Source organism: Rhinatrema bivittatum, chromosome 3 (genome assembly GCF_901001135.1).
Source record: "Rhinatrema bivittatum chromosome 3, aRhiBiv1.1, whole genome shotgun sequence".
Lineage (NCBI taxonomy): Eukaryota > Metazoa > Chordata > Amphibia > Gymnophiona > Rhinatrematidae > Rhinatrema > Rhinatrema bivittatum.
This window is the reverse complement of record NC_042617.1, coordinates 170,408,852-170,435,834: the sequence shown is the minus strand read 5'-3', so window position 1 is coordinate 170,435,834 and position 26,983 is coordinate 170,408,852. Positions and strand designations below refer to the sequence as shown.

Here is a 26,983-nt window from a genome sequence, read left to right as displayed (position 1 = left end):
TTTTAAAATGTCATCAAAAGAACACTAAGCTTAGTGATAAGTATAAAACTGAATGCAATAGCCAAATCACATTTATAAAGACAAAGCATATTCTTCAGCTACATCAACATATATACTATTACAACCTCTTCTGAGTTCATTAAAACAATGAGCAGAAATTTCTTCTTTATTTTTCAATTTTATTGTATCATTAAGAGTGAAAACCAAAATCTCAGTAACCAAATACAGTTCCACCTGGTACTATCATACAAAAATTAAGATAAACTTTTACATGTTTTAAAAATTGTAACACAAGTTACACAAATAACTTCATAGTAGACAAACCATCCCATTCCTATCCATACCCGCCCTCCTTAATCTCAGTTACATCAGGTACAATAAGAGGAAATAGAGATTTTCTTATTGAAAACCATGTTAAAACTTGTTTTAGAATTTTGGCCAGCATCAAATAAGCCTACTCAACGTGATCCTGTATATATTAACAGCCAAACATCACCCTATTCAAAGGGTTATAAGAATATCAGTTATAAAAATCTCAACCTTTCAACTAAGGTATGATTCCCCTTTTTCTTCTCCCCAGTTCAGATATTTCCCCCAAATCATATCAAATTTTTGTAGGTTATGGTGTTTAAAAGCTGTTATCTTACTCATTCTGCACACTTGTATCCAATCTTAACATGGCTGCCTTCATTTTGGGTGCACTTTTTGTTTCCATCAATAGGCTACCTCGCATCTTACAGCGATGCAAATCTGTTGTATTAACAACTGAGGATATAGCGCCAAGTTTTCATCAGGTATATTTAACAATGCCATTCTCGGTTTTAGTAAAATCGTTTCCTTAATATCTGAAATCACAGCTATGTTATTCCAAAATTTTTGGGTAATCGTACAGTCCCTACCATATGTGAAAGAAATTGCCCACCACTTGACATCCCCTCCAACATTTATTATCCATGGCCAGAAAAAATGTATGCAATTTCTCGGGCATTATATATCACTTATAGAGAAATTTGTAGTTATTTTCAGTTATTAATGTGTAAACAGAGGCTCTAATTCTTATAAATGCAATATGCCATTCCTCTGAGGATAAATCATATCCCAAATCTCTCTCCTAAGCTTTTGTGTGTAGACATATCTTTAGCATCTGTATTTAATATTTTAGATATCACGCCTTTTACTTTATTCTTCCATGCATATTCCCTCAAAAAAAGGATTTACCAAGAGAGATGGAAGTCAGTATTTTTACTTTTTACAAAAAATGATGAATCTTTATAAGATAGGAACTCATCTTTGGGAAGATGGTATCTTGTCTTAAGATTCTCAAATGTAGCCATCCCTCCTGACTCCCAGATATGTTCCAATCTGGTCACCCCACTCAGTTTCCAAATATTAAAAGACTTTAATGGTAGACGAGGTGAAAAGGAAGTATTATGGAATAATTCAGTCATGTAAAATTCAAATCAAACCAAATCAAATCAAACTTAAAATATAAATTATTACAATAAGATAATTTTTCAGTTTCGCCATCCTCTATTATGTTCTAAGTTATTTTACCCATGTATTCTGTTCCAAGTTTTTAATACCCTGTTCTATGTAACTTGCATTCTTCATGCTTGTCTTTTTCAGTTACAATGTAAACCGAGATGATATGCAAAGTCTGCATGAATCCCGGTATATAAAAATGTTAAATAACATCCCTGTTCCCCTTCCTCCCACCCCCCCTCCTCCTCTTCCCATTTCAACAGCCCCATCCTCCTCCTCCCATTTCAACAGCCCCATCCTCCTCCTACCCCTCCATATCCGCCCTCTTACCTGCCACTTTGTGAATAGTTAAAGAACCTATTTTTCTTCTACCCTCCTAAGAATTACCTCTCCTTACCCGCCCATATTCCAATCACCTTTTCTCTTCTACTCTCCTCATGAGTTTATCACGTAACACCTGATAAACCACCTATCCCAAGTTGAACAGTTGTCATAATGTTTATCTATTCTAATTTATAGTAAAGCTAAATAATGTTTATCTATGCTTATCTATTCTAAATTATTGTAAAGCCTGTTGCTACGTTACGTTACATTGTGAACCGGGGTGATGTTTTTAACGTGCCCCGGTATATAAAAAATTCTTAAATAAATAAATAAATAAATAAATAAAAGCAGACAATCTCATCAGTCTACAATTTTATCCTTCCAATAATTTCCAAATACTTAAAGTATTACGAGTACTGGAAGCCACTTCATTATTCCATCGCCAAGTATGGCATAGCTGCCATAAAAAGTTGCGGAAAGTGGCATTGGACCCATCCAATATTGCTATGGAGACGGAAAATACTGAAGAGTAGAGCTTCCTGCAGGGGTATATGTACTAGGGCTGACGTCAGATTGAAATCTGATCTGTCTCCAACTGCTATCAGGAGCACACTATACCCATTAGTCCTGAGTCCATCTGCTACACGCTAGAACTATGATTTCAGTTTGCACCATCTCCATCTGCTGGTAAAGATGCATTCATCTGATTGGACACTAAGATATATTCTTTTCTGCCACAGCTTAAGCATGTCATTGGGAATAGACATTGGAAGGGTTTGAAAAAATAGGTCAATCTGGGAAGAAAGTTCATTTTGACTACCGATATTCTTCCCAACCAGGAAACCAGGAAAAAGATAAGCGTTCCCCTTTTCAATATCTTGTTTAATTCTTTGTAATAGTGGTGGATAATTGAGCTGAAAAAGATCCCTCATTCTTTTACCCCAATACTACAAGGTATTGCTATTTGCCCATCTAAATTGGTGTTTTTGTTTCACCATGGATTCCACATTACAGGGATAAGATACATTTATAATTTCTGACTTATCCCAATTTATTTTGAATCCGGATACCTTACTGAGTGCACCCAGTTCTTTTTCAACTTCAACCAAGGATTTGTCAGGGTTTATTATTGTGAAGAAAATATTGTCTACAAAAAAGGACAATTTATAATTGTTTCCCACTGTAAAACCTGTCAATTGAGCATTTCTTCTGATTTTAACAGTAAAGGAGATAAGGTACATCCCTGTCAGGTTCCCCTTTCTACCTAAAAATTTCCAGAGTATCCTCCATTTACCTTGATGCAGGCTAGCGGATGAAAATTTTTTGTAGCCATTTCAAAGTGACAACCAAACTCCATTTTTTCCAGAGTGTGGAAAAAGAAAGGCTAATGCACTATATTGACAGCCTTTTCTGCATCCACTGTAAGGAAGAGAGAGCTGACATTCCCCCTATTGTGCCTACCACATTATGTCAACTATCTTCCTTACATTATCCAAGGCCATTCTACCCGGTATAAAACCTGCTTGTTTTGAATTTATAATTTGTCCAACAATTTTATTGAAACTGTCTGCTAAGATTTTAGCATGGATCTTTAAATCTAAATTGATTAGCAAGATGGGGCAGTATAAGCCACATATAATAGAGTTTCTGATTCAGCAAGCTCTGTGATGCCAGCAAGGTTGGAATCTGGGTAGAAGGAACCTATTCCTCCTTAAATAAACATTTGCAAATGTTTGACCAGGTATGGTAAAAATTGCTTGTAAAACTTGGCTGATAAGCCATCAGGTCCCAAAGACTTGCCCAACTTAAAGGTTTGTATAATTACTAGATTGAAAACTTTTGTCTAACCATAACTGCATTTCTGCACTGAGTTTTGGTAGGATAATGTCTTGCAGGTAGTTCTCTATCATATCCACTGTTATAAATCCATTCGCTCTATATAATTCTCTATAAAAGCCCAGAAATCTGTTCCTTATATCTGAATTGGTGGTCAGAATTTTCCCATCCCCATCTTTTATTTTTAAAACATCATTTTGGACTAGGATTTGCTTTAATTTGTAAGCTAATAGTTTCCCCGCTTTATACCCCTCCCCAAAAATATTCTTATATGGATATTTCAACTTGTTGGGCTAATTTATTTAATTCAATCCTTTAAGGTCCTCTCTGGCTTTTTTTTTTTTTTTTAGTAAAGATAAAGTCAGTTTGGAGCAGTCTATAGAATGATTTCATTCCAGATTGATTTTATATCCCAAATCTGAGCAATCCTTTTCTTTTTCAGATATGATGCCCTGGATATCAAGAGGTCTCTCACAAAAGCCTTCAAGCAATCCCACATCATAACTGGGAGGATTCACGATTATTTGTTTCTATTTAAAAGCTCTTTGATGTCATCTGCTAGGGTAGAAATACAATCATTATCTGATAATAAAGATTTATTCAAGTTCCAAAATTTGTGTCCCATGTCATAATAAAAAATAAATCTATCCAAACTAGAGCATAGTCAGACCAAGTGATTTTGCTTCTATGTCACAGCTTTTCCACCAATATATAGTCTATTCTAGAATATGAATTGTGTGGTATAGAATAAAATGTATAATTTCTAGAGGTAGGAAAGCAGGTTCTCCAGATATTTACCAGGCTCCAATTCTCCATTACATTTTTTAAAATTTAATCCTATGACCTTTTGTTGTAGGACTCCTTCCCAAAAAGGAATCCAGGGAGGGTATCATTGCCAAGTTAAAGTCTCCTCCCATAATGAGATTGCCATCGTTGTGATTAGACAGAGCCTGGCGAAGTTTACTAAAAAGTTCTCCTTGATCTTTGTTCAGAGCGTAAATATTAACCAATGTATAGGGGGTACCACTTATAATAATGTGCAAAAGCAAATCTACAAGTGGATCTCTGATTCTGTTCTTATATTCAAACTATATTTTTTGAATATTAAAATACCCACTCCCGCATATTTGGCTTGATTGGAGCTAGAAGCAATAAAACACAAGTGAAATTGTGGGAGCTCATCAAGAGTTCATATCTGCCTTTTAAATGGGTTTCTTGTAGAAATACTACTGATGCTTTGAGTTTCTCAATTTCCTTATAAAGCATTCGACTTTTGTAAGAGAAGTTCAAACCCTTCACATTTATTGACAATCTAAACGTAGCCATTTATGTTATAAAAAAGAAGGTTATGTGATTTACAATACACCACCTTATTGCCCACAATCCCCAATTCTTATCAAAGTTTCCAGAAAGCTTGTGCACTCCCTGCAAGCCCTGTATATGAGGAAATAAGTTGTTCACATTTGTATGTGGCCTATTCATTTTATAAGTAATCCCCAGCCTCTTAAACATACCCAATGACTTGATAATCCAATGTAACTTTGGTTGCATCTCTCTTAGTTCCTTTTTAATAACCCAACTCCTCTCCATACTCCCTTCTTGCCCCTCCCTTCCCCCACTTGGATCTGCTTTTGCCTCCTTGCAGATCACAATCTCCTTTTCCATCGGAGGAAGATCCTTCGTCGCATCAATGTTTTACCTCTCTCCATCCAGAAAGTGAAAACAAAACAGAAATAGCTGTGAAAATAATCTACACAAGCACAAGCCCCTTTTACGAAGCCCCGGGACTTAGGCGCGCGAGTACCCTACGCGCGTAAATCTGGCAGGATTTACGCACGCAGGGCTTTTAAAATTGAACCCCATGTTTTCTGAGGCTGTCATCATAAAATATGGAAGTCAGTAGGTAAAAAAAAAAAAAACAAGCATCTTTCCAGGAATGCAAATGCACTTTTTGAAAAAGATTTTTTCTTTTTTTAAATGAAAATGTTCAAACCTTTACATTAAAATAACCAGTATCAATAAGTCAGCAGCGCTTCAAGTTTGGTCTTTCGAAGATGAAGACACCCCCCCGATTGCCTTCTGAAACAACTATTCCTCTTGCCCACTCTTTGCCACCCTCCCCCCTGAGGGTTGCTGATCTGGATTCCCTATGAATTGCTCTAGATCCTGTGAAGCCACGGTCTTTTAGAACATTAAATGCCTCCTCCGCTGTACGAATTCTTGATGCGACTCCTTCACTGGTAAAAATCAGACAAATGGATACATCCAACGGTATTTAATATTTTCAGTTCTCAGGAATGAGGTAGTTTCCCATAAGCTCCAGACGGTTCTGCAGGGTTGCCTGGGATAAATCAGTGTAGATGGAAATATCCTGGCCTTCCCAAGGTCATGTTAATTGCTTCCTAGCCACTGATGCTACTTTTTCTTTAAGCGAGTAGTCATGGAAGCCCACAATTATGTCTCTGGATCTATTGCTCCGTTTCTGCCGTAAGGCATGATGTACTTTGTCAACTTTAATTTCCAAAGCAGAGTTATTCGCGTCCTCATCATTAGCTAGCAAAAATCGGCAGAATTGCATCACTGTTTTGCTATCCACATTGTTTGGTCTCTCATTAAAGCCTCTGAACAGGAGATTTTCCATACCAGCAAATTTCTCTTTCATTAATAAAAATTCCGTTTGCAGTGTACCACTCATCTCTCGATTGCACTTGATAGATTCGACTTGGCTGTCTGCCTGGTTACCAATTTCATCCACTCGCCTCTTAAGTGCCTGCCATTTCTTCTCTGACTTCCGATATTAAATCCTGAATTTCTTTTTTATAAACCTTTATATCTTTCTGTAGGCTACAAAACTATTCCCGGGTCTCGGCCAGGGAAGGTATGTCTTGCAATCTGTGTGTAACTGCACCATCGGGGCCTTGTTCTAAATTTAGGACTTCCAATTCTCCGCCGCAGTGCCCTCAGCCGACTTGTCCAGTTTCAAATAAGAAAACTGTCGGAAGTCTATTGCTTTCTTTTTAGTCGACATCTTTACAATGGCAGCAATAAGTACTTGCCTTGTTTATTTAGGGTTCGGATGGCTTTGATATCTGTGGATTGGGCTTGATGGAGAGAGAAGTGCCGCAATCATGCAGCCATCGGTCCCGATGATGTCACTTCCTCCAGCAGAAAATTCTTCTGTTAAAAGTATTTTATTTAAAACATTTCTATTTCATGTTTCAATGACCTTGTACCTAGCGGATTACAAGATAAAAACATCCAAAAATGACAAAAACAGTATTACCGATAAAATTTGTTTCATAATTCAATTTGTTGTTCCAGGTTCTTTCAAGGTTAATGTTCAAGGTTCAATGTATAGCCTACAGGCAAGTTTTACGTTCTTTGTAAACCGGTTTGATTTGTATCTAATGCAGGAAGATCGGTATATAAAAACAAAAAATAAATAAATAAATAAATAAATAAAATCAAAGCATCATAAAATTCTTATTCACAAATTCAACCCAGTCAAAACACAAAAGAAAATGAAGTCCTAATAGACAGGGCACTCACGGATAGTATCATAAAACATCCTCAGATTACTTGGATATATTCAACCTTTTAATGCAGTGAGTGAAACATGAATTATCAAGATTTTACTGTTTAGAACTTGACATTTTGAAAGGCCAGAGTAGTATGTGGAATAAAATGGTTACAGTTGACATCCATAACAATTATGGGTGCATGCAGAAGCTATCAGTCTGGGTTTCTATGGTTTTTAACCTGGAGGTATGTTTTATAAAGAACAGAAAGATACAAAGTGGCAGATTCCATAACTGCCAGCCCCCAAAGGAGAAATTACTACTTACCTGATAAACTCCTTTCCTCTAAAACAGTGGTTCTCAACCTTTTTCCCATCATGACACACCTGACAGACCACAGTATTATTTTTATTGTTAAGAATGACACAAGGGAAAGATACATATACTGTCTGAACAGAAATTACTATTTATACAAACATCCCACACCAAAACAGCACCAATTTCCAGTACTCAAACAGTAAACACCTTACTTAAGAAAAGGCAACACTGAAAATATTACACCAGGCCTTAAGACATCAATACACCTCCTATTAGGAAAACGGAACAAGCCAGTCTACTACCTCACCTGAATCACATGTGCTGACCCTCACCTAACAAAGAATAAAGAGGCCAAAACACATAACTAGAAGCATGCAGACAAAAACTGAATTGGAAACTGCAACAAGCCATGGTCTCTGTATGCAGTGTAACAAAGGAAAAAGAGAAACATCACCCATCCTTATAAAACAAATCAAGAAATATAAAATCAATAGCAGCAAAACCATACTAACAAAAAGAACTGATTATTTCAAAACAGCTGATGAATGGAATATCCAATAATTTAAAATTCATATAATACATTTCTAGATATCAATAAAATATTTCAAAATAGACACAAAGGCCCAATAATGAAAAATAAGGATACAAAAAATGTTTTGCTCTGCATACCTGGGAACGTTTGATATCCAGGTGCCCTGAGATTGTTTTGAATTAGCAGAAGGAAGGATGGTTTGCTTGCAACTTTCTCCTCTCTCTCACTGTCTCTCAATCACTCACATATACACATGTTTTTCTCTCTCACTTAAATAGGCTCTTAATTACACATTTACACACATGCTGTCTGTCTTTTCACGCTTACACATACAGGCTTTCAATCACACACACACATGCTGTCTTTTTCTCACACACAGATTCTCATTCACATGCTTACACATGCACTCTCTCTTTCTCTCATTTACACACGCATCTCAATCACACACGCATCTCAATCACACACGCATCTCAATCACACACGCATCTCAATCACACACGCATCTCAATCACACAAACAGGTTTTCAATCTCAAACTTACACATACATGTTCTCAGTCATACACTTCCATTCATGCTCTCTCTCACACACAGGCTCTCAATCACACATATACTCTCTTTCACATATACAGGCCTCAATCATTCACATATATGCTGTCTCACACACACAGCACCTCAAACACATATGTTGCTCATTCCCGAACTAGCGACAGCAGCAGCCTCCTCCACTTCCAACCCTAAAGGCAGCAGCAACCTCCTTCACTTTCAGCCCTCGCGGAGAAGGAGTCCCATCGGCCGAGGAGGTTGATGTTATTCTTCGTTTTTCTCCAAACCGCGTTGCTCATTCCTCAGGCTGTGCATCTCTTCTCTTCTTCGGGCCAACGCTGCCTGCACTAGCATGGTCTCTTCTTCCCGTGTATGCACCCGCTGCTCACCGCTTCCTCTTCCAAACCGCCGGGGGGGGCAGGAAGAAGAAAGCATGCTGGTGCTGCTGACTCCAACTGTCCTGCTGTGTTCTGCCCGGGCTATCAGCATTTTAAGCCCAGGCGGAGGACCTATTTTGCTCGGGTAGGGGGAGCAGCTGGGTCAGTGGGGGCTGGGAAGTGTGGTGACACATCTGCGTGTGCTTGGCGACACACCAGTTGAGAACCACTGCTCTAAAGGAAGGCAGGCAAGTGGGTTATGCACTTCTACCAGCAGATGGAGACAGAGTAAAGCTGACTTGCTGACATCACAGACATATAGCTTCCTGCCCCGACATCAGCCCGCCAGTATTCTATGGAAAAGCCAAACTGTGGACAAACTGATTGTACATGAACATGTTTGTTAACCATTAACCGTTCATGCTTCCAACCAATTGGAAACACTGAGCTCAGAGAAAGAAATGAACATTCACTAACACTAGAGTTGGAAATGTCACTTACCAGTTCTTCAATGAATGAATTTATATAACACACTGCATCATCCACAATATAAGAGACGAATGTAACCTAAGCTGGAAAAGAGGGTGGGAAGTGGATTGACCTTCTTTCGAGAAAAGGAAATTATCAGGTAAGTTGTAATTTCTCCTTCCTCTGAACTCTGGCAGGCCAGTCCACACCAGTGGGATGTACCAGAGCTACTCCCAAACCGGGCAGGAGGCTGCCCGCGGTCCAGTCAACACCACATGTGCGAAGGCAGTATCCTCTTGGGCACAAACATCACACAATAATGCTTCGCGAAAGCATGCAAGGAGGACCATGTCACTTGCGTGGCAAATCGACAGGCGTCAACAACCTAAGCTCCGCCCACGATACCGCCTGAGCTCTAGTGGAACATGCCCTAACCTGTTGAGGCAATGGAACATCAGCATCCACATAGGCGGGAATCCCCATCCTTTATCCAATGGGGAATAGTTGCCCTCATAACCGGTTCACCTAGTTTACCTCCACCATGGAGTACAAACAGCTGATCAGATTTTCTGAAAGGTTTAGTAACCTCAAGTACTGCATTAAATATCGCTTGACATCCAAGGCGCACAAAAGCTGATACTATTGCTCATTTCTATCCCTGTCCAGCATGGGCAAGGAAATCGACTAATGCAAATGAAATTGCGGAACCACCTTCTGAGTTATATGGAGAAACGGCTCTCAACAAGAGAGAGCTTGAGTTCAAAAACCCATAGAGCTGAACAGATTGCCACCAGAAAAAACCATCTTCAAGGTAAGTAATCGCAAAGAAAACCCATGCAAGGGCTGAAAGGTAGCATCCACCAAGAAACTCTAGATCAGCTGAAGGTACCAAAGAGGCACTGGAAACCTCAAGGGAGGATGCAGATGGTGAACTCCCTTCAAAAAACGGGACACATCTGAATATGAAGACAATGTCCCAACATTGACTCACCCTCTATAACAAGTGATAGCCGCCACTTGAACTTTCAGAGTGTTAAGTGCCAAGCCTTTAGCCAAACCTTCTTGCAGAAATTTCAATATCAAAGGCACGTCAACTATGAGTGGATGAGAACCGTGCTCCACACACCAGCTCTCAAAAATTGTCTGACATTATCCTGAGCGCATGAGCTTCCAGCCATTCAGCGAAGTGCAAGCAGACCAGTCGTACTACCCATGCTTCCAATCGATTTGATAGTCCACTGCTGCTCCTCGACACCACCAGGTCCTGACAGTGAGCCCCCTAAGCCTGAAGGAAAGTGTCCGTTATGAGGACCAACCAATCCAGTGTCTCCAAAGAAACCCCTTCCCTGAGATGATCTGCTTGCAGCCACCACTGTAACCAGCGGCTCAACTCCAATAGTAAAGCAATCCTCACCGAGTACTCCTGGGACTGTGGATTCCAAAACGGGAGAGCAACGAGCGCTGAAAGGCCCTCGTGTGCATGCTCGCCCAGGGAACCAATCCAATTTGGCTACCACTGACCAAAGAACCTGCAGATAAAACAACATTCGGGCCGATGCAATAAAGTGCGCTCAGGCTGAGCGCACTGTTAGCCCCATTTGAACGCGCGTTTTTGATGCACTATTAAACTCTGGAATTTGTTGCCAGAGAATGTGGTTCGTGCAGTTAGTATAGCTGTGTTTAAAAAAGGATTGGATAAGTTCTTGGAGGAGAAGTCCATTACCTGCTATTAAGTTCACTTAGAGAATAGCCACTGCCATTAGCAATGGTTACATGGAATAGACTTAGTTTTTGGGTACTTGCCAGGTTCTTATGGCCTGGATTGGCCACTGTTGGAAACAGGATGCTGGGCTTGATGGACCCTTGGTCTGACCCAGTATGGCATTTTCTTATGTTCTTATGTTCTTATTTTTACCCCTTATACAGTAAGGGGTAATAACGCGTAGAAAACGTGCTTCCAACCCCTCCTCTCCCCGAAATAATAGCACCCGCAACATGCAAATGTATGTTGATGAGCCTATTAGTCCCACGCAATACAGAAAGTAAAATGTGCAGTCAAGCCACACATTTTTTATTTCGGCCGGCACCAGGAAAGTGTACAGAAAAGCAGAAACAACTGCTTTGCTGTACACCCTCCGACTTAATATCATAGCGATATTAAGTCAGAGGCCCTAAAGATTAAAAAAAAAAAAAAATCTGCCCATGCCCCGCGGGTTGGAAAATGGACACTCAATTTTGCCCACATCCATGTTCCGAACCTCTGGCTGTCAGCGGGTTCGACGGCCGATGCCAGTAAAATTATGCATCGGCTTTCAAAACCGCTGACAGCCACCGCTTCTGTCAAAAAGGAGGCACTAGGGACACTCCTTTTTACGCAGGTCCTAATTAGCATACCTGGGCTTCCTGAATCGCGCGCCCAGGAGAGTGGCCTGGGCGAGCATTGGGAGAGCGGGTGCTCGCTGACTCTCCTGCAAAGTTTTCTGTATCGGCCCAATTGTTGGATAAATCTTCCTTATCAGGGCCTGAACCTGTGTCCTTCACTTCTGAATGTGACACTCTGGCAGAAAACCCTGCCCTGCATCAAATCGCACACCGAGATACTCTAGAGTATGGGACCACTATAGACTGCTTTTGGCCAGGTTCATCACCAAGCCTAGCTCCAGTTGCAAGGAGACTACCTTGTGAGACACCAAGAGACTCTCTTCTGCACTCTTGGCCCGAATCAACCAGTCCTCCAGATACGGATGCACTAGGATGCCTACCTGGCGCAGAGACGCCGCGACCACCACCATGACCTTGGAGAAGGTCCTGGGAGCAGTTGTCAGCCCTAAGGGTAGAGCCTGAAATTGATAAATGGGAATATGTTCAGAGTAGTTAAATCACAAGCAGATTGTGTTAAATTGCAGGAAGACCTTGTGAGACTGGAAAATTGGGCATCCAAATGGCAGATGAAATTTAATGTGGATAAGTGCAAGGTGATGCATATAGGAAAAAATAACCCATGCAATAATTACACAATGTTGGGTTCCATATTATGTGCTACAACCCAAGAAAGAGATCTAGGCGTCATAGTGGATAACACATTGAAATCGTCGGTTCAGTGTGCTGCGGCAGTCAAAAAACCAAACAGAATGTTGGGAACTATTAGAAAGGGAATGGTGAATAAAACGGAAAATGTCATAATGCCTCTGTATCGCTCCATGGTGAGACCACATCTTGAATACTGTGTACAATTCTGGTCGCCGCATCTCAAAAAAGATATAATTGTGATGGAGAAGGTACAGAGAAGGGCTACCAAAATGATAAGGGGAATGGAACAGCTCCCCTATGAGGAAAGACTAAAGAGGTTAGGACTTTTCAGCTTGGAGAAGAGACGGCTGAGGGGGGATATGATAGAGATGTTTAAAATTATGAGAGGTCTAGAATGGGTAGATGTTATTTACTCTTTCGGATAATAGAAAGACTAGGGGGTACTCCATGAAGTTAGCATGGGGCACATTTAAAACTAATCGGAGAAAGTTCTTTTTTACCCAACGCACAATTAAACTCTGGAATTTGTTGCTAGAGGATGTGGTTAGTGCAGTTCGTATAGCTGTGTTTAAAAAAAGGATGGTAACATAGAATAGACTTAGTTTTTGGGTACTTGCCAGGTTCTTATGGCCTGAATTGGCCACTGTTGGAAACAGGATGCTGGGCTTGATGGACCCTTGGTCTGACCCAGTATGGCATGTTCTTATGTTCTTATTCCTCCGTCAGACCTAGAGACATGAGAAATTCCCCCATTTGCACCATTTCCATCTGGAAATGAGTCACTGGCAAATGTTGATTGACTCCCTTGAGATCTAAGATTGGCCGAAAAGCTCCCTCTCCTCTTTCTTAGGAATTACAAAATGCATGGAATAGCCGCCCGTACTTTCTTGTGATTTGGGAATCGGAATTATTGCCTTTAAATCCAACAAACTTTTTAAGGTTGTTTCCACTGCTACTCTTTTGTAGAGAGTTGCTTGGGGAAATCACAAAGGCATCCAGAGAAATTCGTAGAAATTCAAGAGCATAGCCTTCCCTTATCACTTCCAGGACCCACCTCTTCATTGAGAAGAATGTGGCTTTCTAGTTCGAAAGGACTGTGATCTTCTGGGGGAACGAAACCTGTATGTACAGGCTCCTCTATAAGGCCACAAACGACAGGAATCCCTAGATCAACCTCTCACCTCAAACGGGCACGATGTCCCCCTCTTATCTTCCAGAAAGCGAGGGACCTTGGCTTCCCCTCTATATTTGCCATTTTTACCAACTCATTGCCAAACAAAAGGGAACCCTTAAAGGGCAGCCTTGAAAGATAGGACTTGAACAATTTCAGAGCCACAGCTGACCCTAGCCACTATTATGGACACCACTCCCCTAGCGGCCATCTGAACCAAATCACAGCCCTTATCGGCTAAAAATGTGGCTCCTTGCCTTCAGATCTAAAGAGTATAAGCCTGCTAGAGTGTGTCCTCGTTTGAAATCTGCTTTCGGGCGCTCCATTCTAGGTCAATTAACTTCTGAATTGCTTCCAGAAGAGGAAAGAAACATGATGCTTTGCAGACCTGCAGTATCACCCCCATCCACAACAAGAATCTTTAGGGACAGAGTCAATAGACTCAGCAACTTGTCTCTGTGGAAAAAAAAAGAGCATAATCTTATGCAGTTCCAAATTAGGAAGAATCTCCCCCCTCTTCTAGAGGGGAGACCGCCAAGTCCCCATCAGTGTCATCTGACATATCAGGAACCCCATCCCCCTGACCATTGTCAGGGACAGTGTCCATGCCTCGTTTATCCATAGCAGCTGATCCATGGGAGCCTCAAGGCCATGAGCTCTGGCTAGCAGACCTTTATGGCTCTGCCTGGCAGAAAGGTCTGCGGGCCTTAGAAAAATTCCACCTAGGAAAAGGAAGATTGTCCTTACCAGGGCCCATAGGTTCAAACCTAACACTCCCTGAGTGATCCTTCTCCAGAGAAGAGGTCTTTGCTGCCGGGAATAAAGGAGGAGGGAGATGAATCTGCAACCTCGCATTCCATCTCACTCCCCTCAGTCAGAGGGGAGGGTCCCGCATCAGCAAAGTCCGCAGTAGGTAACTCACCTTGAGCATCAAAACAACACTGAAACAGACGAAGGGAAAGCAATGGCTATATTGCGCTTATATGGCAGGTCTCACAAATAGGTAGGCGCTTAGACTTTGTCCCCAGCACCATAACTTTCCTCTACCGGGCACCAGACTGCCTCCTGTGCACTCACCACAAAGTCCCAGGAGTACATGTCCATGTATGCTCACAGCCAAAAGGCACGCGGTAGTCTGCGCAGAACAGGAAGCGAGCGGACAATACACACACAGCAGCAAACATGTAGTATGAGCACAGAATTTGCACATTAGTATGCGCACAGTACCTTTGCGTGGACTTAGGCACCCAGTTCCAGGCTATAGGCGTGTGTGCACAAGACCCCTCCCTGCACAAACGCACACGAATAGAGACTGCAGTCTTAAGCTTGCACATACATGCCCATGCAGAACCATCCCATGCAACCAAAATGGCGCCCATGGCACGCAGGGGAAAATGGGCACTGCCACGGCCTACCACACGGCCGAGAGAAAAACAGTCTCAGAAGAAGGGGCCTAGCCAAAGCCGCGCAACCCACTGCTCCCACACCGCCACCTCTCTATCCATAACTCTCCAAGATGTCAAAGAGGGAGGGGAGAACCAATGCCACATGCCAACACTGAAGGAAGGACCCAGAGAGAGAAAAAAAAAACAGATCTCCAGCAGTATTCAATCTTCACACGTCATCTAATTTTTATTTTTATTTTTTTTATTACAAGCAATCCCTTGTAGGGAGATGTATGTCCACCATCTGCTGGAGACAGAGAATACTAGCAGGTTGATGTTGGGGTAGGGCTATGTGTCCATGACATCAGCAAGTCAGCTGGAATGCATAACTCACTGGTGAGGCTTGGCCTGCCTGAGTGTAGAGGAAGCCAAACTTCTGGGCCCTGCCTCCTCCTCCCACCTCAACAAGAACACACTTTTTACACTGCGGTCTGTGCTCCTGCCACAGAAAGAATCAAATGATGAAGTAGGGCCTAGAGTCCCCAGACAGTCTGTCCTCCCTTGTCAACTGCCAAACCTCCCAGGTGATTGGATTAGGGATGTGAATCGGATCCGATATCGGATCCGATTCTGGTTCCGATTCACATCTCTATAGATGTGAATCGGATCCGATATCGGATGTGAATCGGATCCAATATCGGATCCGATTCACATCCCTAGATTGGATACAGGTTTCCAAACAGAAGCAGGTCAGAGCTGGTCATGTCATCAGGCACTGCCAAAAATGAAGTGTAAATGAGAAAGCAGCAGAGCCGCCAAGCACCTAGTTCCAAGAGGGATATTTTAGGCAAGTGCTGGATTTACGATGGCCTCATCCTGATGCATTATGATATCTGCAGCACTGATTTCAATTAGTAGAATCAGCGACTACAAATACTACCATGCAAGTTCAAAACCAGGATTGGCCCAAAACCAGGATTGGCCAAAAAGTCTCCTCTCCTGGAACTGGGTAACCTGGCAACTCTGGAGCAGACTGAGAAGATGGTGGATCAAATCGGCTAAGTGGGACAAAAAAAAAAAGAATGAAGGAAAGAATTCAAGACATTAGCAAGTGAGAGAAAGAGGAAAAACTACACAGAGGATCTGGAGGCTTTAGCCATAAGTCAGGTGGTGTTCAATATGGTAAAGCTTGAGAACTGCTGATAGACATGAACATGGTAACCAGCTTGTCCTTTCTGTTCTGTGACGACTTCGTTCCAAAGCAAAACACAGAAGTGAATGTAGCAGCATCAGGCCCCGACAGGGAGCTAGGAGAAGACTGGTAAGTAATTGTGTTTAAACTAATGGAGATGGACCTGAAGTTTCCTGCTCTGGCATAGACTAATAATGATCTCAGGCTCAGAACTGTAATCTACCAGTAAGGATCACATCAGCAAGTAACTCTTACCGTTCCTTTGCAAGAACTGAAAGTCCTTGTAGCAAGATAGGCACCACCGTCTGATCCAGGTATGCTCGTGTAGGCAGCGACTGAAGATCTACTTTCTGCTTGGACACTTTGTCTGCGTTAGTCTTCTCATTTTCTACTATTCTCTAAGAGTTCAAACAAACAAAAATTAAAAATACTGGGGAAAAAAAAAAGGCATCTTGCATTCTAATGTTGCAAGGGAGCTGCATGTTAATAACTGAGGATGGACAATTGTCTTGGCAGCTAAAAGTGCCTGGGAGTTTTAGATCCAAGCATACTGCAAACTCATTTACCTGGATACCAACCCTCTTCTGTTGCTTGCAGCATCCAGTTTGTGCAAGAACAGCAAGAAAGCCATCAGAGATATTATAGCAGCCACTATCACTCTATGGGAAAGGCTTCCCAACATTGTTGCTCTATTGCTGCTAGCAAAAAATGCTTGCTCCCAGCAGCAGCCACTGTCACAGCCCTATCAACCACAATATGTTTTGTGTTTTTATGGAATCCGCCGAGCATAGATATTCTAATATAAGTGAAGACAAGTAATTTTAAACAAACAAACATGCTGGGGGCCACCAGCCTTCAGTGCTTGCAGCTGAACATTAAGCCACTTTATTAGCAAGCTTAAAACAGATAAGATGCTAATCAAGGGGTAACACTTGTATAATCTGTGGATGTAATAAGCAGGGTATGGAATATGCCTATAAAACCTCTCTGTAAAAAACTGCCTTACCTTTTATCTAAATGAAATATAAAACATTAGAACTTTGATATGGAGTCATCATACTTTAAACCACTGTGCACTGGTACGCCTTCAGACCTAATCAGGTTGTGCCACAGAAAAAATCACTTCTGTCTAATGCTCAGCTCCAGGCCAGCACCTGGGTTCTGCTCTTAGCACCTTACCTTATAGCATTGCAAGTACTGACTCTTGAGCGTGTAGGAGCTCCTTTCTGAGAACACGTGTAATCATGCATTTCTCGTCTTCCTAGCTATAGGATGACCCCGGAATGTGGTAATTAATCAGTAGAATGGATAGCTGGGCCCCCACATTGTGCAGCATATGCACTGCACACAGCGCCTACTCTTCCTCCTCTTCCTGAGTCTCTCTCCTTCAAATCCTTCCAGTTTCCATCCTAACCCCAAACTAAGCAAAATGGAAAGAGCGAGCACTCAGGATAGGATGGAGACTCATTCTGAATTTTGGAAGCAGCAGCACTGAAGGAGCTCTGGCAGCCAAGGTAACTAACTTGAACCAGCTGCCCACACCACCACCTTCACTTGTACAGAAGGAGATGGTCCATCATGATGGGTTCATGTGTCTTACCACCGTCACTCCCCTTTGTTTTAAAATTTGGGAGACACCCTGGTGGCACTTTAAATGTTTCCATAGCTCTTTTCACCATATGAATCCTCTTTGTCCACGCTGCCTGCTCCCTAGAGCAACGATTCTCAACATGTGTGTCGCGTGCTACTGGTCTCCCGCTGCTCTTCCCTCACCGAGCGAGAGGGACAATCTTCCACTGCTGCCGTTGCCGCCTGGGCTATGGCCTGGAACAGGAAGTGACGTGCAGTGGGGTGCGCGGGAAGAAGAGCCATGCTACACGAAAAAGTAGCGGCGTGGGCCCGGAGCTAAATCAGAAGCTGCCAGAAATCGGCACAGGAGACAGCAGAATTAGCCTCCCGTGGCTGATGGGATTCTTCTTTCTTGGCCTATGGGGGCTAGAGGGGGAGGCTGCTGCAGCTACCATTTGTGCTTGGGGAGGGGGCGGGCAGGAAGTGAGAGCGAGAGAGACAGCCAGCCTGTCTCTAAGTGAGAGCATGTATGTGTGTTTGAGAGTGTGCATGTGTAACTGTGACTGAGAGCCTGTGTGTAAGTGAGAGCATTTGATTGAGATCATCTATGTATGTGAGAGAGAGCATGTGTGTGATTGACAGAAACTGATCAGACAGGTGATGTGTGTATATAGGAGAGACAATGGAAGTGACTGGTCAGGTACATGACTGGAGTGTGTGTGTGTGTTTGTGTGTGTGTGTGAGAGAGAAAGTGATTAAGGGAAGGAGAAGCCTGTGCATGTGGAGAAAGCTAGCAAAGGAGTGAGAAACCTTGAGAATGTAACGAGGCTCGACATACAGCTCCCTCGCATGCCATCTTGACTAGTCCAAATTTGGAAAAGCAGGAAGCTCCACAGTCTGAAAATCAGAGACCATCTTTGGCAAGAAATATGGTACAGTGAGCAAAAACACCCTAGCCTCAAAATCTGCAGAAAAGGGTCTCTATAAGATAAGGTCTGAAGCTTCGAAATCATTTTGGCGAACAAATAGTCACCAAAAAATTATTTCAGGGTGAGATCTTTTAAAGACATCTTTTTTAATGGTTCAAATGGAATGCCAAATTAAGGTTCGATGAGGGACATACCTTTCTCACTAGGGGGCACAAATGCTTCACCCCACGCAGAAAAGGCACACGTCTGAATGAGAAGCCAAGGACACCCCTTGTACCTCAAGAACAGCTTAAAGCCGCCACTTGCACTTTAAGGAAATCAAAGGCAAGTCCCTTCCCTTGATCTTTCTGCAAGAAAGCCAAAAAATGAGAAATTAACGCTTGAATAGGCTCAACTCTCTCTTCAAGATGCCATGCCTTGAATACTCTCCACTACCTGACATAAGCTAATGACGTAGAAGGCCATCTGGCCTGTAACAAGGTGGTAATGACCGCTTAGGAATATCCCTTCATCTCAAGCAATTCCTTTCAAAAGCCATCTGCCTGATCCAAGAAAATTATACCTTGATGAAGCAACTATTGTAGATGCCAGAATCTCAGAGGTCCGTCCACCACCAGATTTACTAGATCTATCAATCTGGCCATTCTGGAGTCATGAGGATCATCCTGCCCAGATGTCTCTCTAGCCGTTGTAATACTCTTCCTATCAGGGGCCATGGTGGAAAAACATATAGCAGTATCCTTGCCAGCCATGAAGGAACCAAAGCATCTACTCCCTCTGATCCACTATCCTGTCAACAACTGAAAAAGTGATGCTTCTTGGTGTTCTGTTTTCAGGACATTAAATCCAGCTAAGTGATATCCCACCTGTACGAATGAATGTCATCGCCTCCTCCGACAGTTCCCATTCTCCGGGATCCAACCTTTGCCAGCTGAGAATAGTCTGTTAGAACACTGTTCACCCAGCAACATGTAACTTCCCCAGGGCCACCAGTGTTGTTCCGCCTAACAAAAAAGCTCCTGAGCTTCCTGAGAGAACATCTGTCCCTTGGTTCCTCCTTGGCAGTTGATGTAAGCCACTGTCATCGCATTGTCCGATAGTACTTACACTTATACAACTGTGGACAAAACGAACACAACACTAAGCAAACCGCTCTTGTCTCTAACCAACTGATAGACCACGACGCTTCTGCCGACATCTATTGACCTTGAGCTGATTACTCTTAGCAAAGAGCTCCCCAACCCGTTGGGCTAGCATTAGTAGTCACCACCACACAATCTAGGATTTCCAATTCCACTCCCCATTCCAGATTGGCCTGAGAAAGCCACCATGACAGACTGGATGTGGATTCATCCTGGAGCGGTAGTGGAAGCTAAACTACTTCTACATCAGGTTCCAGTGAGAAAGAAGCACTCTTTGAAGGGGCTGCATATGCACAAGTGCCCATGGAACTAGATCTACCATAGAAGTCACAGAACTTCAGGACGTGTAAATAATCCCACACCCTGGGTACAGATAGCTGCAACAACCAGTGAATCTGCGCCTGCAGCTTCACCACCCTGTCTGCTGTAAAACACTTTGCCCATCCTGGAGTCAAATCGGGCTCCCAGATACTCCAGTGACTGGGATGGAATGAGGTTGCTCTTCATCAAGTTCACAACCCATCCCAGAGATTGCAACTTGTCCATGGCTTTCTGTCAGGCTGGTAACATAGGGCCAGTCATCTAGATAAGGATGAACTAAGACTTCTTCCTTCCGCAGAGCCTCTGCTACCACCACCATCATCTTGGTGATGGTCCATGGCATAGTCGCTAACCTGAAGGAAAGCACAAAACACTGAAAATGATCCCCATGGATCTTAAATCTTAGGAACTTTTGATGCTCTGCCCAAAGAGGGGTATGTAGATAAGCCTTGGTCAAATCCAATACCATGAATTCCCTTTGTGAACCGCAGCTATTACTGATCGAAGTGGCACTCAGAGCCACATTTACCTTTTTAAAATCCAGAATCAGTCTGAAAGTTCCCTTCATTTTTGGCACCACAAAGTAAATGGAATACCTTCCTTTTCCCAGCTCCCCTAAGGGAACTGGCACTATAGCGTCCAGGTGTCACAAAAGCTCTAATGCGGCGTGAACCGCCTCCCAGTTTGGTGCAAGAAGTACAAGGAGAGATCATTTAAGCTTCTCAAATCAGACAAGTAAATTCCAACTTGTAACCATTGGACCATCATGATTTGGTGCACTCTTCAACAATTTCCAAGAAAGAGTGAACCAGTTTCATTTCATTGCATGGCCTTACTTTCCATGTTTCCTTGACCGGAGCCTTCTCAGGTAGGCTTTTCTATCCCTGAAAAGACTGAGCTCTGCCCGAGTTCTGTCTCTGTGAGGAGGCCAGTCCTCTAGTCAAGAGATAAGTTCTCTCTAAACCACTAAGGAAAGGGTAAGCTTCTCTTGTTTCCTTTCGGTTTATCCTTGGGCAACTTATGCCCTTTTGACTCTCCTAGGTGCTTCACCAAATGCTCCAGGTCCTCTCCTAATAAGAACTTGCCCTTGAAGGGGAGAGAGCCCAGCTGAGACTTGGTTCATACATCCATCGACCAATTCCTCAACCACAGGAGTCTTCTGGCCAATACTGCTGACACCATAATCCTGGCGGACACACAAACCAAGTCATATAAGGCATCCGTCACATAAGGCACCGCTGCCACCAAGCTCTCTGTTTGCTTGGCAGAGGCCAAGGAGACCTTGTCTTTCACCTGTGCATGCACCCAGTGCAAACATGCTCTTTGCATAAAACTACTGCACACAACTGCCCGAATGCCTAAAGCTGTATCTCCAACTTTCGGTGCTGTGTGTCCTTCAGTGCAACAGACCCTGCCACTGGAATGGTGATTTTCTTAGTTACTGCCGACACTTTTGGAGCTGCCAAAATCTCCCTTGGTAGGGGGTACAACTTCGCCGTTGCTTCCCTACCTTCAGGCCAGTATCCGAAGTATCCCACTAACTTCTTCCCCAACTTATGAAAGGAGAAAGCCTTCGCTGGCCGCCACAAGCTTTCCATGACGAGGACCATCACCTTCATGATCGGACTCCTCCTATGGAACTTTAATCCCTAGTTCCTTCAGCACATGCGGGATTAGGAGTCACAATTTGTCCTTTCTGAACAGGAGGGGCTACCTTAGGGTCTTCTCCCTCCCTCAGTCACAGGCACATATTCTGAATCTGAAGGATCTCTAACAGACTCGTGTCCGGAGAGTTCTCTCTTGGACCCTCCGCGCCTTCGGATTCTTATGAATCCTCTGCTGAATTGCCATGCTGGCTCATCAGTCCCAATATGCAAAGAATATTCCGACCTCTGAGAGTCCAATTTTCTAACTTTTGTCGGCCTCTGGCAACTCTGTGGCGGGGTGTAAAAGAACAAGTGAAAAGAGCTTCGAGCGGGCGTAGTGGACAGTACACAGGAGGGAGTCTGGACTGATCCGTGGTACTACAGGAACAAAAATTAGCAGGTAAGAACCAATTTTCCTTTCCCTGTACGTACCTAGATCAGTTCAGACAGTGGGATGTACCAAAGCTTCCCTAAACAGGGCGGGGTGCTATCCCCTGCAGCCTTCCTAACCAGGAAGGCCCTATGCAGGAAGAGTACAAACTCTGAAGAAAAGGCCTCCGAGTCTTCTGCCTCCTCCCTCCTCACAGAGGATTTCAAGCTCCATTGAGTCATCCTATGCAATTACGGGGCTATGAACGATTGGGGATAATGGAAGAGGGTAATCCATTTCTTCTCCCAGGACCTCCATATCCTCTGCACCTGTGGACAAAATGGCCACTGTTCCCACACTTCTAAAAGCCCATGCTGCCCGCCCTTGCCAATCAAGTCACCCTCCTACCCAACGCTGCTGAGCCAACCACACAGAGCTGCCCTCTCCTCCAGAGACGCATCAGATGCATAGTCCCCTCGAGGTTAACCACGACTCCCCACGAGTGGCAGCTTTTGCTGCAATCTGTCAGCCCATGAAAAAGCTAGCTGCACGTGCTGTTAGCTCACTGTTACCGCCTCTTGTAGTCAGGACTTACTAGTGCATTGGACCGCCAAACCTCCCACCAAAGCACCTTCCATCCTGTTCCTTTTCTTAACAACTTTAAAAAACAAACAGCAAAAAAGAAACTTGAGCTGCCTTGCTGCGCTGAAGCTGCTGCTGGGGAGGAAGAGCTCCAAGGAGCAAAGAGGGAATAGTAATTGACAAAGTGGTAGGAGTTAGATGTTAAACAGTGTTGCCGACAAGGCTGATCCCTGGGGGACTCCTGTTTCTAGCGTGGTTGACTCAGATTTGGTGTTATTGATATTTACCTGAAAAGATCTATTGCTTAGGAATGATGTGAACCAGTTCAGTGTTATATCGGTGAGTCTTATTGCAGATAATCTGCTAATTAAGCTTTTATGTTCGACCGTGTCAAAGGCTGCGGACAAGTCAAGTAAGATGAGGATAAAATGTTGACCTTTGTTGAAGCCCCTTATAATCGTATCAGATAGAGCGAGGAGTAAAGTCTCTGTACTGAAGCTTTTTCGGAATCCATGTTGTTTTGGGTATAGTATGTCATTCTTTTCTGAATGCTGGTTCAGTTGCTTAAGAACTGTTTTTTCGGTTAATTTGGCGAGAAACGACAATTTGGAGATTGGTCGGTAGTTAAGTTCAGCAGAATCTAGATCAGAGCTTTCCAAACTTTTCATGTTGGTGACACACTTTTTAGACAAACATAGTTTCGTGACACGGTAAATTCAGTCTACTAGCAAACCAGAGGTTAAACGAACAAAATGTATTTCAACAATTTATGTATGTTTCCTTAAATATATACATAAATAAAATGTTTCATGACAACCTATCTCATATTAAATATTTGCGGGCTTCCACTTCCTCCATGCCAATCTCGTACATTGCGAGATCGGCATAAAGAAAGTGCTACTCATGCACATTCCCAAAGATTACATGTGCCAATCACTAAAAAGTAAATTTTTTTTACCTTTGCTGTCTGATCTTATTTTTCTAATCAGTTGGTCACAGGCTTTTTTTTCCACCTTCCCTTTCTTGTTTTTTTGCCAATTCCTTTTACAGGGTCTTTTTTTTTCTATTTCTTTTCTCTCTGTCTTCTTCCCTCACACAATCAGGTTCTCATTCTCACACACTGTCTATCTCACACATACACACACACACACACACAGGCTCTCACACTCACATGCAGTCTCACACATCCACAGCTCTCACTCTCACATACATACACACTGTCTCTCATGCACATGCTGTCTCACTCTCACACACACAGGCTCCGTCACTCCCACATGCTCTCTTGCTCAAGCACAGGCTCTCATTGTCATATGCTGTCCCTCTGCGCGGATTGCCGAAGGATGGGCTCTGCAGCGGCCCTGTTCTTCTCTGGCCACGACGTGGGATCTGCAGCGGCCCTGCTATCGGGTTTCCTCCTCTTCTCGGGCCACCGCGACGTGGGATCCACAGCAGCCCTGCTATTGGGTTTCCTCCTCTTGTCGGGCCACCGCGACGTGGGATATGCGGCGGCCCATTAATGCTGCTCTTCTTCTGTACACAGCAGATGCTCCTCCTCCTTCCTGCCCACGCGGCTCCGGCAACGTTTTTCTTCCGGGGCTGCGCAGGCAGGAAGGAGGAGGAGTGAACATGACCCTTTTCTTCGGGCCGTGGTGAGGTAAGCTCCACCACGGCCCCACCGATCTTCCAGCTGTAGTTCCCTGCTTCCGCCGGCCCTGTGGCCCTCTCGACCGGGCGACACACCTCCACACTGCAGACGACACACTAATGTGTCGTGACACACACTTTGGAAAGCTCTGATCTAGATGCTTTTATTTTTTTTTAAATGGGTTTAATTATGGCTAATTTTAGGATGTCTAGTAGTGTTCCTTCTTCCAGGGATTTGTTGATGATCTTTGATATTACTGGTCTGTATTCAAATATCTAATGAATATCCATCGTGGGTATCCTGACAACCACTCGTCTTCATCTGAGGACTGATAGTGAATGCTTGTGGTCTAAAGTTTTTGAAAGCTTAATCCTGCCCAACAATAGGGATTTAAATATATCAGGGCGCTGTTTTGCTGATCCTCATCAGAAAATTATGAAAGCACTGCACTAATACACGTGAGGCAGAAGTGTACAACGTTACTCTAAAGGGCATAAAGATCCAGTGCTTAGGATACCTACAAGAATTTTCATTGCATGCAGAGGGTCTAAAAGTGAGGTTTATCCCATATATTGGTTATATGGAACATAAAGCATAAATACAGAATGAAAGGCTAAAGATTGAATTCAACTGAGAAGACATTTTAAAAAATGGGTGTGGTCAAAAAAAAAGACAAGTTTTATTCCAAAAGATAAATTATAATAAAAACATGGCATGAGGAGATCACGTGATGTGGTGAGCGCGGTCGGATGCAACTGATCTCGCGCTGGGCAGCACATCTTTCACCTGCCACCATCCACCCTTTAAATTAAGCCTGGACATCAGAAATCTTAGCATTTCAGGTTGCTTGTGTCGATCACAACTTTCATGTCGAAATCGCCTTCAGTTATGCCACCCAAACTTGCAAAAAGAGACAAGGACAAAACTAGAAGGCCTGAACACAAAATGGCGCCCGCACCTGCGGAGGCTCCGAGCGGTGAAAACCCTCAGGTCAGTACCCCTTTACACCCGACTACCACTGAAATTAAAGATGCCGTCATTGCTGCATTAGACAGCAAACTAGCGGGGATTTCTGACCAAATAAACTCGCTGCAAAAGGCACTCAATGATTATGTTCCGCAACTGGCACAAGTGGAAGGTCAGACGTCTTCATTAGAAGATGAAGTCTCAGCATTAAATGGGAAAGTGACAGGGATGGAACAAGCTATCCGAGAGCAGACAGATAAATTAGAAGACCTAGAAAATCGGACAAGACGGTCAAATATACGTTTTATAGGGATCCCCGAATCGCTTGAAGATCATCTTCTCAGACTCACATTATTAAAATGGCTGCCCGACGTATTGGGCCTCAAGGAACTTCAGGAAACCTTGGAAATCGAGCGGGTTCACTGCATCGGAGCTCGGGGCCAACCAAACTCGCCCACGCACTGTGATAGCCAAACTTCTCAATTTCCACCATAAGCAGATCATTTTGCAAGCAGTGGGCAAGCATGAGCCATTACAGCTGCAAGGAGCAGTGATCCGTTTGGCACCAGATTATTCTGTGAAGGTGGCGGCAAGGCATAGAGCCTACGCTCCGATCTGCAGCACGCTTAGCGAAAGGCACATCAGATTTACAGTACAATTTCCAGCCAAACTCTGTATAAACCATGGCGGAAAATGGTCCACTTATGAAACTGTAGAAGCGGCAGCTCAGTTTCTGGCAACCTTAAATACGTGACTTTCAGCATGGATTCAATGGTTTTTATTCCTTTGTCTCATGCATGTGTAAGGTTGCGGGTGGGAGGTCTGAGCCCACCGATCACATCAAAATAATCCCCAACATAGATTCCTCGAGTCTGCACAGGTTATGGGGGATTGAATTGGGTTTGGGGGGAGGGGGGGGGGGGCAAAGACACTGGTATAGAAATATGTTAAGGATTAATATGCATGTACTGCTTTCACATGCGGCAAATGATCTCAGAGAGGTTTTCTCAAGCAGAGAGATGCAGGCTGCTGGCACGAGGGACAGGCTAGGCTGGGAGTTTGCCCTCATTATCTCTTCCTATTTCTATATAGCCCATAGTACTGCTATTAAGATGAGGAGGAAAAAGGGGGGACTAAAAGGATGAGGTTATAAGAGAATCAGAGGACAACTGGCTGTTGAAGAAAAAATTGTTTTTTAATCTAATCCTAAAAAGGAAACAGTATATATACAAGTTTTTAATCAGTTAAAAGTGTGAATTGCTTTTACAGAACAACTCTTTCCAAAGCGATGTGCAAAACATTAAAAAAAAAAAACCCAGCCTAAGTAATATACAAACACATTAACAGAACAGCCATCAATATATAAACATTCTTATAAAATATCCTAAAATCATAATGCTATATAACTTTGCACAGTGACATCCAACAAGACCAGCTTCATATAAAGTTGACAGATCCCTGTAACTAATCTTACAGTTCACTCCTAAATTCCATCACCTTGGGACCTCCTACTTACCACTAATATAACTTCTTGCAATCCCAAGATAAGTCATGACACTAATAAATATTTTGGCTGAAAGTGACATCCCAGGATTATCCTGGAATTTATAAATAGTGTAGTTTTTACCTATGTCAA

The 26,983-nt window shown here is 43.1% G+C and overlaps 1 protein-coding gene across 3 annotated transcripts in view; it reads right to left on the bottom strand.

The window, feature by feature from the left end:
* Positions 1-26,983, bottom strand: part of DPY30 (dpy-30 histone methyltransferase complex regulatory subunit) — a 45,617-nt gene that overhangs the window by 723 nt on the left and 17,911 nt on the right. For all 3 annotated transcript variants that reach the window (XM_029593934.1, XM_029593933.1, XM_029593935.1), the window contains exon 4: positions 16,433-16,575. In XM_029593934.1, coding sequence (XP_029449794.1) covers positions 16,433-16,575 — 143 coding nt within the window. The remainder of the gene's footprint in view (positions 1-16,432; positions 16,576-26,983) is intronic.